Source organism: Alosa pseudoharengus, unplaced genomic scaffold (assembly GCF_046254945.1).
Source record: "Alosa pseudoharengus isolate Yale_2024_CS ecotype anadromous, Long Island Sound unplaced genomic scaffold, YU_APseudo_1.1 YU_APseudo_1.1_scf_2, whole genome shotgun sequence".
NCBI lineage: Eukaryota > Metazoa > Chordata > Actinopteri > Clupeiformes > Clupeidae > Alosa > Alosa pseudoharengus.
In genome coordinates, this window is record NW_027468663.1 from 1,449,965 (window position 1) to 1,463,547 (window position 13,583).

At 40.2% G+C, this 13,583-nt stretch overlaps 1 protein-coding gene across 1 annotated transcript in view; it reads left to right on the plus strand.

Moving 5' to 3' along the window:
• wls (Wnt ligand secretion mediator) overlaps nt 1–11,787 on the plus strand; it is a 218,132-nt gene extending 206,345 nt beyond the window's left edge. Inside the window, exon 12 of the mRNA XM_076293367.1 lies at nt 10,068–11,787. Within this exon, the coding sequence (XP_076149482.1) occupies nt 10,068–10,177 (110 nt within the window). The 3' untranslated portion in view covers nt 10,178–11,787. The remainder of the gene's footprint in view (nt 1–10,067) is intronic.
• The last annotated feature ends 1,796 nt before the right edge of the window (nt 11,788–13,583 follow it).

A 13,583-nucleotide genomic window follows, 5' to 3' on the forward strand; every position in this document is an offset into this window, starting at 1 on the left:
GGTTTGAAAATCGTGTTTCATCATATCGCGATATTATCGCAAATGCAATAAATCGTTCAGCCCTACTATGATGCATCCTAAACACCGGGCTGGGACATTTCTGCTCAAAGTCTCAAAAAGTATCTGAGTCAACGTTCATTCCCAAACACCCATATAGGCTACTTCAATCCTCTATTTTCAAAGGTGATTCAAGTAAGGAAGAGCATGGCTCAAAGTAAAGTAACTGAAACTACATAAATTCGTCAAAGTGAATAATTTGTGTCAACTCGCCGCAATGTAGATTTATTAACGCACCCGTGATGATCTACATCTCCATTTAAACCAGATGTTTTAGAGCGCACGTTGAGATGTATTCAGGGCAGGGCTGTACCTACACATATTTGTTGCACGTGCTACAAAAATCATTCTTTGCGATGGATGATTTAGTACCAATGTTACACCGGTCAGATACAGTTTTGCCTATGGCTATTCCATGAGACTGAGGCGCTTTTTGTTTGTTCGAAGTGCGTGTTTAGGGTGTGAGAGGGGAGTCGATGTGCTTTGATTCCAGCTTGGTAGTTGTAGTCTATGCGATTAAAAAAACACGTGTGTGTGAAGTATCCAAACAATGATAATGCTTTCATTATGGCTGCTTTAGCCACAGACCTTGAGCTACTGTACAGTGGGTTGGGTTCCATTTAGAAGTGTCCACTTCATTCGCCCTTTCCGTGATTCACACAGCTACGTGAAATGTATTACTGATATGCAAAACTAGATACGCCAAGAGGTGGCAGCTTGATACTGTAAGGTGTAAGCCATTGGTTCCAAAGGAGATTTTATTTGGGTCGCCAGCATAGCCTAGTGTCAAGTGTTGTGTAATAGGCCTAGCATAGGGCCTACCTTATATAGCTTATAGTTTGTTAACAGTCACGGTTTTGTCATAACTCCCTCTATGCATTTTTGGACTGTGATGAACTGCCCTACTTGTGATTGTTTAGAGATTTTAAAGGTTTTATAACAATGCTACAAATTTTTTGGCCCAGAAACAAATCTATTCACCTTTGCAGCGCCAGTAGGCTACTTTGTGTGCGGAATGTGTGCAAACACACATTCCAAACAAGCATACACAAAAGTTTCAAGAGTGGGGAATGGAGTAGAAGATGGAGACAAATTCATTAATATGATTTATTTTCGCGGAATGGATGTACAGGACTGAGCGGCGGTCATATTTTGTACCGCTATGCGGTACATCTAGTTTATTGAAGGGGCCACCGGAGGAATTTTGAGTGCTTCAGTCAAAAGTTCCATGACCCTCTCTTGCCTGCTAGAAATTGTTCAATGACCCTCCGACAGAATTGTTAAAAAAGACATGACCCTCCCCTGCCAATTGTCACGGTCTTCCACACTGTGATAACGTTCTTAAATCAATCTTTCCCGTGAGCTTGCATGCTACCAGTCCTTCCTTTTCAAATGTGTTACGCCTGTTTGCACAATTTCACAAATAATCATATGTGATTAATAATATGACAAATAATCCCTGTGCACGGGGACCGAAATAATGCATGCCAACTTTTTCCGTGTTTATCACGTATTTTAACTTTCCCCCACTGTCGTGCCGTTTTAATGTTTTCCCGTAGAATATCCCATATTTTAATACTCTCATAACAGGCCTGTCTCTGTGTTGCCCTGTTGCTACCCCTTGCCCTTCCAACGAAACATTTATTCTAGGTTCAGTGACTGCCATGAGAGAAGCGGGTTCTGTGTTTCGTTCATGTCAGTGACTGACGCGAGAGAAGCGGGGTCTGTGTTGTGTTGCGTTGCGTTAATTTATTTTCATTGGGCATACCGTGCCGTGCCGTCCACAGCTCTTCAGTTCTGACAAAGCCAAAATTACTCCTTTTGAAACAATGAGTGCAGGAAGCGCGTTTGTATGGTTATATTGCTTGACGGGGGGGATCCCAAGCAGCTTTCAGCCATAAGGCTACTTTGAGAACATTTCAATTCACCCGACACTAATATTCAAAATTACATTACATTACATTACATTTAGCAGACACTTCTTGACCAAAGTGACTTACATATGTCAGCTATATTACAAGGGATCACATTGTCCCCGGAGCAACTTGGGGTTAAGTGCCTTGCTCAAGGGCACAACGGTGGAAGCCGGGAATTGAACCGACAACTTTCAGGCTACTGCACGCTAGCCCAGCTCCTTAACCACTACACTACCACCGCCATGTTGAAAACTATTTCGGCATAGCCTATAAAGCAGTTTAATTAAATGGAATGTTAGTTGTAAACAAACGAGCTACTTGGTGAGGCTTGGCCTCACAGATGCGCTCGTGCATTAGATGGCAGGAAAAATCTTCACGATAGGCCTATTAACTAACCACCCGATTCACGTTGGCTGGGGAGAAGGGGGGCCATCAGACATTTGTGCCCAGTTAATCTGGCCCTGCCCCCAACAAATCACACCTTCCCACCTCTGACGGCTTAAAAGAAGTCAAGAGGACTCCTTACTCACAGACCTATTCACTTGCCGTGTTTTGAAATCCTATGCAGCTACAGGAGCTTCCAATCGTGAGGAAGCAATTTTGCATTGTAGGCATAACTAACATGCAATAACGCCGCCAACAACAACCAAAACTAGGCTAATCATTGTCAACATGTAAATTAAATGTAACATTATTGTGAATCAAATTAAAATGTTCTCTTTTCCAAACGTAGGCATAGTAACAGAATAATTTAATAATGTTACAAAGATACTACATCAATCCGTATGTTTCATCAGGCTACTAGGCTATTTGTTTTGCCTTGATTTATTTAGGCTAGGCCTTTTTATTCAGGGGCCGTATTCACAAAGAATTTTAAGGCTAAAAGTAGCTCCTAACTGGCGAATTCAGGAGCAACTCCTAAAAATAATGGGCGTGTCACTCCTAACTTTTCACAAACTCCTAATTTTTTCACAAAAAGTAATTCACGAAGCATTTTAGACCTAAAAGTAGCACCTAAGTCTGGTAAGTCGAGAGGACTCCTAACTCATTAAGACCTATTCATAAACAGCTTTTTTGTGGCATTTTACGTTGTGATGTTTTGAAATGCGTAGCCTATGCGCAACAGGAGCTTCCAATCGTGAGGGAACAATTTTGCATTCATAAAAGGGATGCAATAACGCCACCAACAACAACCAAAACTACTCATTGTTAACATGTAAATGAAATGTAACGTTTCATTGTGAATCAAATTAAAATGTTCTCCTCTTTGCAAACGTAGCCTAGGCATATGGTGACAGATTAATTTAATAATGTTGCAAAGGTAGGCTACTGCATCAATCCATAGGCCTATGTTTCATTAGGCTACTAGGCTATTTGTTTTGTCTTACTCTTTATTCATTTAGGCTAGGCTTTTTTATTCAGTTATTAATCATCTGCCGTCCTTCGCACTACTTGTGTAGCGCACACATTCTCCGACCTGCCACCTGTCACTCATCATCGGAAGAGAGGTGTTTGGAATTCCCGCGTTACAATCGTCAGCCAATCAAGGTGGTCACTTCAGTCAAGCTCGTGCATGAGTAATGACGTCATCCATAGCCACGAAGACTCACTCCTAGTTTAGGAGTTGTCTGAAAGGCTTTGTGAATAACTTTTAAGAGAAAACTCCAAGCTAAAATCTTTAAGTGCGATTTAGGAGTAGCCTACTCCTAGTAGTAAGATAAAAGCCTTTGTGAATAGCCTACGGCCCCAGTTATTCATCATCTTCCTTCCTTGTGTAGCGCACGCATTCTGAGACCTGTCACTCATCATCGTAAGGGAGGTGTTTGGAATCATGCCCGCGTTACAATCATCAGCCAATCAAGGTGGTCATGCTTGCCCATTTACCCAAATTAATGGTCGAATATTACTGATGATCATTGTTATTTAAGAACATGCAGTGTGCGTAGGGTACCAAAAACATCTTGCTCGTAAAAAAGCATCATAACGCACATTCTTGCGGGTCTGTTATTTACTGTATGCTGCGCAAACCACAGGCCTTTATTTTGGGCAAGCCTGCATTCATTCATTCTTTCATTCATTCATTCATTCATTCAACCTTTATTTATTCTCGGAGGGTCATTGAGGGAAGCCCTCATTTTCTATGAAGCCGAGATTACAGAAGCGAAGCAAAGCGATCCACAAACAAGACAACATTCGAGGCCTTCTGTTGAAGAATTTTATTTAAAGCCTGCGCTAACAGTAATCCTCCTGCCCCTGATAGTCCTACCACAGCTGTGGATAGTGTGGAATGTTCAAGTAATAACACAATCCAATGTGTGTCTCAATTGTCCCCCGCTGACCACCTCACACATTTCTCTAGATTTTGCAACGAACTTACATGACACAATGCCATAAAATATGCCAGTTTTAGGACACAGAATAATGTTTGTAATGATACCAGGTAGGCCTACATTTAACAGTAACATGTGTAATGAGCTATTCATTGTCGAAGGTGCATGGTGAAATGAAATTCTTACTTTGGAAAACAAACATTTGCCGATATCATCGCCGATAACATCAGAATATTGCAACAGATTCTGTGTTCTGGACTGCAGGTAACTTGTTAAGCCAGTGGTTCTCAAACTTTTATTTCATTCCCCACTTTGATCAAGGGGCATGACTGATGATAGTGGAGATAACGTGTTATCCCGAGGCTTTTGCAAGTCAGCATCTTCAACGGTAGTCTATTAAAAATATAAGTTTTTGATGTCCCAAACAGAGAGCCATACTTTATTGTTTTTAATGATCTTTATGCTACTACTACTACGCTAAAAATGTAGGCATGGGGACATGATGAAGTAGGCTATCCAACTGTCGTGTGTTAAATTATTGTGATCAGGGTTCGAAATTAACGATGTCCCGGGGACCATAAAAAATGCTTCCGGGACACAATAGAATGATGTCTGGGACAACTCTGGGACAGTAGAAAAAATGGCAAAGCAAATTTCAAAATAGGTACTTTTTTCCTAAACTGTTCACATGGAAATCTAAACGTATCTTTCTCGTCTGAATAAAATTATACAAAATTTGATCTGGCGTAATGGGCAGCTGGCAAAAGCAGCGTTAGCCAGCTGATCTGTAAAGAAGCGGTTTTGTACACGCAGCCTCACAACACTGTTTTGGCTACCGCTCTTCAAATCACTGTAGGCTACAATGTTATTTTTGGTACAAATATAGTAATGAGCCAAATGAGCTGGATGCTTGCGTTTCCTTAGGAATCCGGCGTATTGGTTAAATAAATATTAAGTGACTCATAGGCCGACACAAAAATAGGGCACAGGCAGTAGCCTAATGGGTTACTTTCCGATATAGAGGTTAACTTACCTAACTAGCAGGCAGGTAAATGGCATTTGTTTTCATGACATTGTGAACATTTTTGACTGATAGTGTAGGCCTAAGGTTAGGCTACACTGGTGTTCTAAAAACAAACGACATGACAGTCCTCTGACTAAAACGCTGCGTGTTTTCTGTCAGTGACAGACACACGTCACCAATATCATGCTGAGCAAAATAGCCTACTGCAACTGCGATTTGACAAAACGATAGTGTTGTAAAGTAGCCTATAACAATGAAAACAGTTATTTAAGTTAGCTTTTGACATTTCGCTGTGGCAGTTCTAAGGCTAGGGGTGTCCAAACTGCGGCCTGCCACGCACTTTAATCCGGCCCCCAGAGCATTTATTAGTTTATCATAGATCCGGTCCGCCACGCACTTTAATCCGGCCTGCCGAGCATAATTAGGTTATCATAGGCCGCTTGCTATTTTTTCCAGCAATAGACGACGTTGTGGTTAACTTTAGGCTACTGCAAACTGCTTTAAACTCTTCTTAGAGAACGTTTACAATGTCAAAACAGCTTGTTACATCGAGATACATAGTTGCAGCAGATCTAACTACGTTTTGCTACTTTATTTAATTGGGAACGCATTTCAGTGTGCACAAGAGGGTGAGAGCGCGGCAGGAGAGTAATCTATCTGACAGCTTCATGGTAATTTCCCACGCTACTAAAGACACGTGAAAATCATAGGTAAAAATAGATTATTGACGGAATGTTTTACAACCCTGTCCGTCAAAACGATGGACAATGAGAACGTCTAGTGCAACCTCAAAAAAGAGCCAAAAGCGCAATCTCTGAAAATGAGTGTTGTGTGAAACAGCAGATGATTAATGTTAATAAAATGGTGTTTAATAAATTGTTCAGAACTGACATGGTGGACCAGAACGAGTTAATTGATGCAAGTTACTGATTATTATGCTGTTTATTATGTAGAATGGGAAAAACACAAGAACTTGAATTTGGGACACTGGTGTTTAAGTCCGGGACAGTGCCAAGTAGAATTCGGGACAGCTGCGGGACACTGAGAAAAAAAGTTAATTTCGAGCCCTGATTGTGATTACGATCCAGTGGTTTTCAAACATTATGCGTGACTCGGACATCTAACTAAATGCAACAGGCTCATATCGTCCTCGCATTCGCAAAATGAGGACCAGTGTTTTGTCAAATTGCAAATAGCTATTCGTTTTAACGATTTTTTATGATAGTATGAAGTGCTTTTTGTATAGGCTACTATCTTAATCTTGGAATATGGGGAGGGAAGTGGCACGTCTGCAGTCAGCCAAATATGAATGTAATTCTGCGGCATAAAGCAGATGTATTTGTTTATTGTACAGAAAAATAAAAATGACATGTCAAGCAGTCAATTGACTACATTGCAGTCAAGAAGTAGGGCAAATTAAGACACTGTTTTGATTTGCGTAGTTGCGTTACCCCCAACACTGACAATAACATAGACAGCAAATTAAGATATTTTTTCGTTTTGTGGAGCGGCACCGGTAGGCTATAAAAAGCAGATTTCGATTTTCGCTACCACCGTGTAGTCAAGCCTTAAGCCATACCCAAGTAGCCTTAATCGAGGTAATGTTTAATTACGATTTATTTTGTTATTGAATTCGTAGGCTGGGATTCCTCTCGGTAAGAATTACGTTTAAAGGTAGCCTAGCCTCCTGCTTTTTCAGAAGCCCCTGGCTGCAGCTTGCACTTGGTCAGGCTACTGACAGAGCGATGTACAGTGGCAGAGCGACGCACAGTTGCTGAAAGTGGTACTAAAGCTTCACGCAGCTTCACGCCTCGTAATGCGCGACTGAAGTGGCCATTTGAAAGCGATGCCCACTGTACGTAACATAGTTTTGATGAAGTTTCTACGTTAAACGGTTGAAGCTGCATTAACTGCGTTATAAGAAGAAGAAGCCTAGGAAGAACAGTACAGGGCATTTTCATGCACTGTAAAAAGAAGACAACGACTTCGGATAACAGAACAGTGCATTTTCATGCACTGTAATGATTTGTAATTTATTGAAATTAAAGCTTGGTGGCATAGGCCACATCCCACCTGTGAGCTAAACTATTATACTTATATTTATTGTCATTACATTGTAATAGTAGTGTGTAGGCCTAATTGAGCGCCTGTCACTTTGAGAGTGTGAGAGAGTCATTCGATTTTTGAGGAATCTCACAGTTTTAGGCTACTTGTGGAAAATAGTTGTGCTTAGTGCATAAAGATATGAACTTGAAGAATATCTACAGTATCTTGGATCATAGAAGAGATAAGTGTCTTAAAATAAATTTTGGTGGGTGTTAATAAAAACTTACTAGCCAGTTTGGCCGGTGATGCATGAGGCATTACATGCATGATACATAAGGCTCTGTTCTCGGTCATATATCCCCCTGGCAGTACTTCCTACAGTTCACATGACCACTGTGCCGTAATGCTACGTGATGACGTTTCATACGCCCATTGGCTGCGCGCAGTTTGCAGTGAAACCAGCACGAGAGACGATGGAAACGAACGGAGCGTCTACCAGAAAACACAAGGAATTAGAAGAGCGAACGGAGCCAGAGCAGGGAGTATAGACTGAAAGAGGAGGGAGTTAGCCAGTAAAGTAAAGTAAAAAGTACATAACACATGTACATAACACAAATACAATATTAACACAATTAACACATTGTGATTACCTATTTCCTTTGTGGGGGGCTGATGTCATGTAACGGAGGCCGCAAAACCTAAAGCAGCAAGATTGTTTATTTTATTGTCTATGGAGTTAGCTGAAGATGGAACGTGAGGAGCTTGTAGGCGAAAATTTTCAGTTTTAAAAGTTGCCTGATCAGTCATCTGATCAGTCATCTGTAGAGTCTTATAAGTACTTAGGCACCTTTCTTGACAACAAACTGACATTTGAGAAAAATACTGACTCGATCTATAAGAAAAGCCAGCAGCGTCTTTTTTGTCTTCGAAAACTCTCCAAATTCCAGGTTGACTCTACCCTGATGACTGTTTTATCGTTCTTTTATTGAGTCTGTTATTACATTCTCCTTTATTTGTTGGTTTCAGTCCTTGAGGGTAAAGGAGAGGAACCTGCTAAACAAGGTTGTTAGTGTTAGTAGCAAAATTATTGGGCTTGGACAAGAAACTTTACAGGATCTCTACAACAAACAGCTATTTAAGAAAGCAAACTCCATCTTGTCTGACTGTTCTCATCCTCTACATCAACAGTTTCAGTTTCTACCATCAGGTTCATTGCTCAGACTCCCATTTGCCAAAACAAATAGATTCAAACACTCCTTTGTTCCTTCTGCTGTCTCCCTTCTAAACGCTAGGAGGAAAAGGTAGTTTACCCTCCTATGATAATGATGTGCATCATGTTATTTATTATATTATGTGTATTTATGTATTTTTGTCATTTTGTGTGCTCGTACTGCTGCAAAACTAATTGCCCCACTGGGGGACAAATAAAGGCATTACATTACATCACCACCACCAGACACATCACGCACTGTGCGTAAGGCACCGAGAGACAGAAGGGACCAATATTTAGCCAATAAATAGTAGCTGTACTGCAAACTGTTTTTCACTCTTGTTAGAGAAAGTATACAATGTCAACATGCACCAACAGCATGTTACATAAAGATGATACTTTTTGGGTCCTCTTTATAAAGATCCAACTTGAACGGAGGTCCTATGCTACTCAATTGAATTGAGAACGCGTCTGATCGCACATGAGAGGGAGAGAAAACGAGTGGCAGGTTCCAGCTGGCTTGTCATTGTTGATGATAATTGATATCCTTTTTATTAAGTTAAGATTAAACTAAATGCGGCAGTGGTTGGGACAGACTTATGGGGGCGAGAAGAGGAATGAAGCAATGAACAATGTTTTAATTGGCTACATGTTATGGTGGCAATGATGATGTTCCTTGGGCGCATATTTATTCTAGAACACACTCGTTGTGGGCACATAATATGCGCCTTTGGCAACGGGTTAAAGGGATGGTTCAGAGTAATTTCACCCTAGGGTCCTTTGCACCATGACCTTGAGCCAAACACCCCCATCCCCCAGAAGCTTTTTTCCCTTGATCGAACATTGGTCGAGTTAGCGCTATTAGCCAAATGACTTAGTGCAGGCGCTAATGGAACAAATGTTGTATCTCGTAAATTACCCCACTAATAATGGCCAGAATGATACCAAACTTCTACAGTAGTACAAATAGGGTCTGTACTCATAAAATGAGGCATTGTACACCAGGAGTTTATTTAACCCATTTACTCCTAAAATGCCTGCTAAAAACGCCTATAGAATCCTGTGGCATTCTAGACTAAATAACCTTATTTCCTGAGGGTTTTCTGAAAACATACTAAAAATTGTCAATGTCTACCAAAATTTAATATCTAAGCCTCTGTAGCACCTAGAAACATGAAATAAAAAGCATGCTGCGCTACGCAGCATCCAGCGGGAGGGTCAATGTTGCGCTACGCAGCATCCAGCAGGAGGGTCAATGTTGAGTCATGCAGCATCCAGCACGAATGGGTTAAATAACCCTAGGGTGAAATTACTCCGAACCATCCCTTTAAAGAGAGAAAGGTAAGTTAGATTTTAAAAATCAAATCAGTTGCCTAAACCTGCAGACATGCTGTGCCCTAATTAAACTTGTAGGATTTTACCATTTTTTAAATCATGTAACAATTACCTCACTTTGGTAGTATTTGAATTATTTATCTGTTTAGGGGGTCAAGGAGCCAACAGTGGAGAAGACATTCAGCTCACCACTACCATTACTCATGTGGATGGTCCAACAGAGATCTACAAGATGACTGGCAAAGAGGCACAAGAGTAGCCTGCTTTTGCTTTCTTTTCTGCTTGCCAACACTTTTACGTTACACTTATATAATCTCCTCTTTTTAGTACCTACAGTATATGTTACTCAAAGCGTTTTTTTCGAATTTTCGGACAGTTTCTACAAAAGGGCCAAGTTTTGTGTTTTTTTTTGTTTGTTTGTTTGTTTTTTTAAATGAAATATCACGGTCACAGTAATACATATAATAAATAATAAGTGTATTAGTGAGTGTAACAAACTTGATGGTACCTTTTCCCTGAGGAAGGTTGAGAGAGTTGAAATGAATTAAAATGAGTCTGACTTTACTAATGCCAGTTGGTACATCTTGAAAATGAGAGAGAAAACATGATAATTAAGGCTATGTATTTCCTCCTGCACTTTGCCATTTTAAGTTGCTGGCTGTAATTGTCTAAGTATAAATTAAATAATTTTGTCTTGAATATTGTTCTCATTTTCATTTTGCAAATGGCATTTTGCCCATGTATTTCAGAGCAGTGGTTTCTCATGAGTTACTCATTCTTGTTACGTGTTACCATACAATTACATCTGCCATTGAGATTATACTTTCTGTTCAGGTTGTTTGTCTGTTAGTTTGGCAACAGGTTTACACAAAAATTACCAAATTGATTTCCATGAAACTTCATGGAGGGGTGTAACATGTGCCAAGGAAGAATATGTTCAATTTTTGAGCAGATTCAAATCACAGGGGAAAGATCCACTGTGTATGTTTCGCTTTTGTTAGCATTGTGAGATGGGGCATGTGCGGCTGATGTGATGTGTTCTGCACTCTCTGTGTTCCCTTAATTTTCTTTTCAACATGTCACATCTGATGTAATCCATGTCTTTTCTATGTAGTGACTGTTAATAGTTTTGCAAGGCCAAAGGCCGAAGTGAATTAAACAAGCTAGTCATTCGTTTTGATTACAGTTGCAAAATCTGATATTGCTGAAAAAAGCAGGCTTCACACTATTAAATGTAGCTTAAAGTCAATAGTGTGATTTATTTTCCAATCAGTCATGATGGAAAATAAGCCGTGGAGCTTTGGTGCAACTTCCTAAAGCGCCATACCACATTTGCCCAAGTGCCCATGGGGACCCAGGTTCGAGTCCAGGCCGGGTCATTTTCTGATCCCACCCCATCTCTCTCTCCCATTCGCTTCTAGTCTCTCTCTTCACTGTCCTGTCACAATAAAAGCAAAAAGCCCAACAAATATATATTTAAAAAACCAAGCCACAAGCCAAACATTAAGCCTACTTACACAATACATGTACGCAAATTCCTGTCTATAAGGATTGATACACAGACCAATTAACCTACTTGCATCAATAATAATTCCTCTATGAATATATTATATATACCTAGATACCATGCATAGAGATGCACATGTTTTTTTTTCTTTTCATGTATCTTTTCATACGTATTTTATACTTAGAAAACTGCTCCGCACAATTTTATTGTGTGCATCGTCGATACTTAAGGCCCTTCATGGAATCTGGCACTCGTTTTGAACTACAAATGTTTTTTACACTGCAAATGTATTTTATGTAATACTTAAATATTATACATGTATTTTTTGTGTCCAGGCTTTAATTAAAACTTGAAAACATGAATTATTTGTTTGAATTCATTGTTTTTGGATGGAGAGGGTTTATCTAAATCACTTATTATATAGAATACGGGTTACAAATAGAGATGTAGCCTTTTTGTACTCGGTGCGAAAGAGAAAACGCATGCGCAAAACTAATAGAAATTAGATGGGGTGACGACTGAGGTCACTAAATAAAGTTGCAACTACTTTGAAGCTTTATTTTGACTTTATACACAGACATTCAAGACTGGCAGCCTTAACCCTTTACCCCCCACAAGCATGCCATATGGCAACTGTGGCAAGGAAAAACTCCCATATTCCAGGAAGAAACCTTGAGCAGAACCTGACTTAATAGGGGGAGCCCATCTGGCTGCGCCCTCCAATGGCAGCAGATGTAGAATAATCTGAAAAAGTAGTCTACAGGATAAGATGAGTTAACTAAAGGCTTTCTTATACAGGTATGTTTTCAGATCTTTTTAAAAAATATTTACTGAACTCGCCTGCTTGATGTACAGAGGCAGGGTGTTCCATAGTTTTGGGGCATAATGGATAAAAGCAGCTTCTCCACTTTGCTTGTGGAGCACTTTGGGTACAATTAAAAGATTATAATTGGATGATCTAAGTTTCCTTTGTGGTTGATAAGATATTAAAAGCTCAGATATATAAAGGTGCTATGCCATTCAGAGCTTTGTAAGTAATTAACATAACCTTAAAATCAATTCTATAGGGAACAGGGAGCCAGTGCAGTTCAGCCAACACAGGGGTGATGTGTTCTCTCTTCTTGGTCTTAGTTAAAAGTCTAGCCGCAGAGTTCTGTATGAGTGCCAATTTCTTTAGATGTTTTTTGGGAAGACCAGTGAAAAGTGCATTGCAGTAGTCTAACCTGCTAGTGATAAAGGCATGAATTCGTTTTTCTGCATCTTGTTGAGTTAAAAAAGGCTGCACTTTGGCAATGTTTCTCAGGTGGAAATAGGCTGTCTGAGTAATTTTACTGATATGGGGCTTAAAACTTAACTCTGCATCTAAGATGACACCGAGGCTTGTTACTTTTGGTTTGACCTGGTGTGCCAAGTTCCCCAGACTACTAAGAACAATGTCTCGCTTCGGTTTTGGTCCAACCAAAAGTACTTCTGTTTTGTCATCATTTAGTTTCAAAGATGTTTTGCTCATCCACTGATTAATGGAGGTTAGGTATGCAGTGAGGGAGCAGAGGACATCTGGGTTAGTTGGCTCCACAGAAATATACAATTGGGTATCATCTGCATAGCTGTGGAAGTTTACATTATGCTGACTATGATGTTTCCCAACGGAAGCATATATAGGGAAAAGAGCAGGGGACCAAGGCAGCTCCCCTGGGCCACACCAAAAGGCATGTCATGTTTTACAGACACATGATCTCCTAGACTGATATAAAAATCTCTCCCAGTAATGTAGGTTTGAAACCAGTTTAGAACATTATCAGAGAGACCCACCCACTTCGCAAGGCAGTGAATTAGGATGCTATGATCAATGGTGTCAAATGCCGCACTCAAATCTAGTGTAGGTGGCTTGCCATAAGGTATTTTAAAACGGCTTGCCATGGAACTACCAGGTCATGGACAAATCTAACGTTGATGGACTCTGCTTTCAAGTTCATTCAGTGTGTTCCCAAATGCTTCAAGAAATGTGATGTGTTCCCCCATAACGCACAATAGTTTTAAACATGTTATTAGCGATAACGTACGGAGACGTCCGTAACCTCTTTAACCATTTTCAGACATAACCTCCGGAGTATATGCGGAGGTTTGTCAAACGGAGGTCCGACCCTTTGGGTGATTC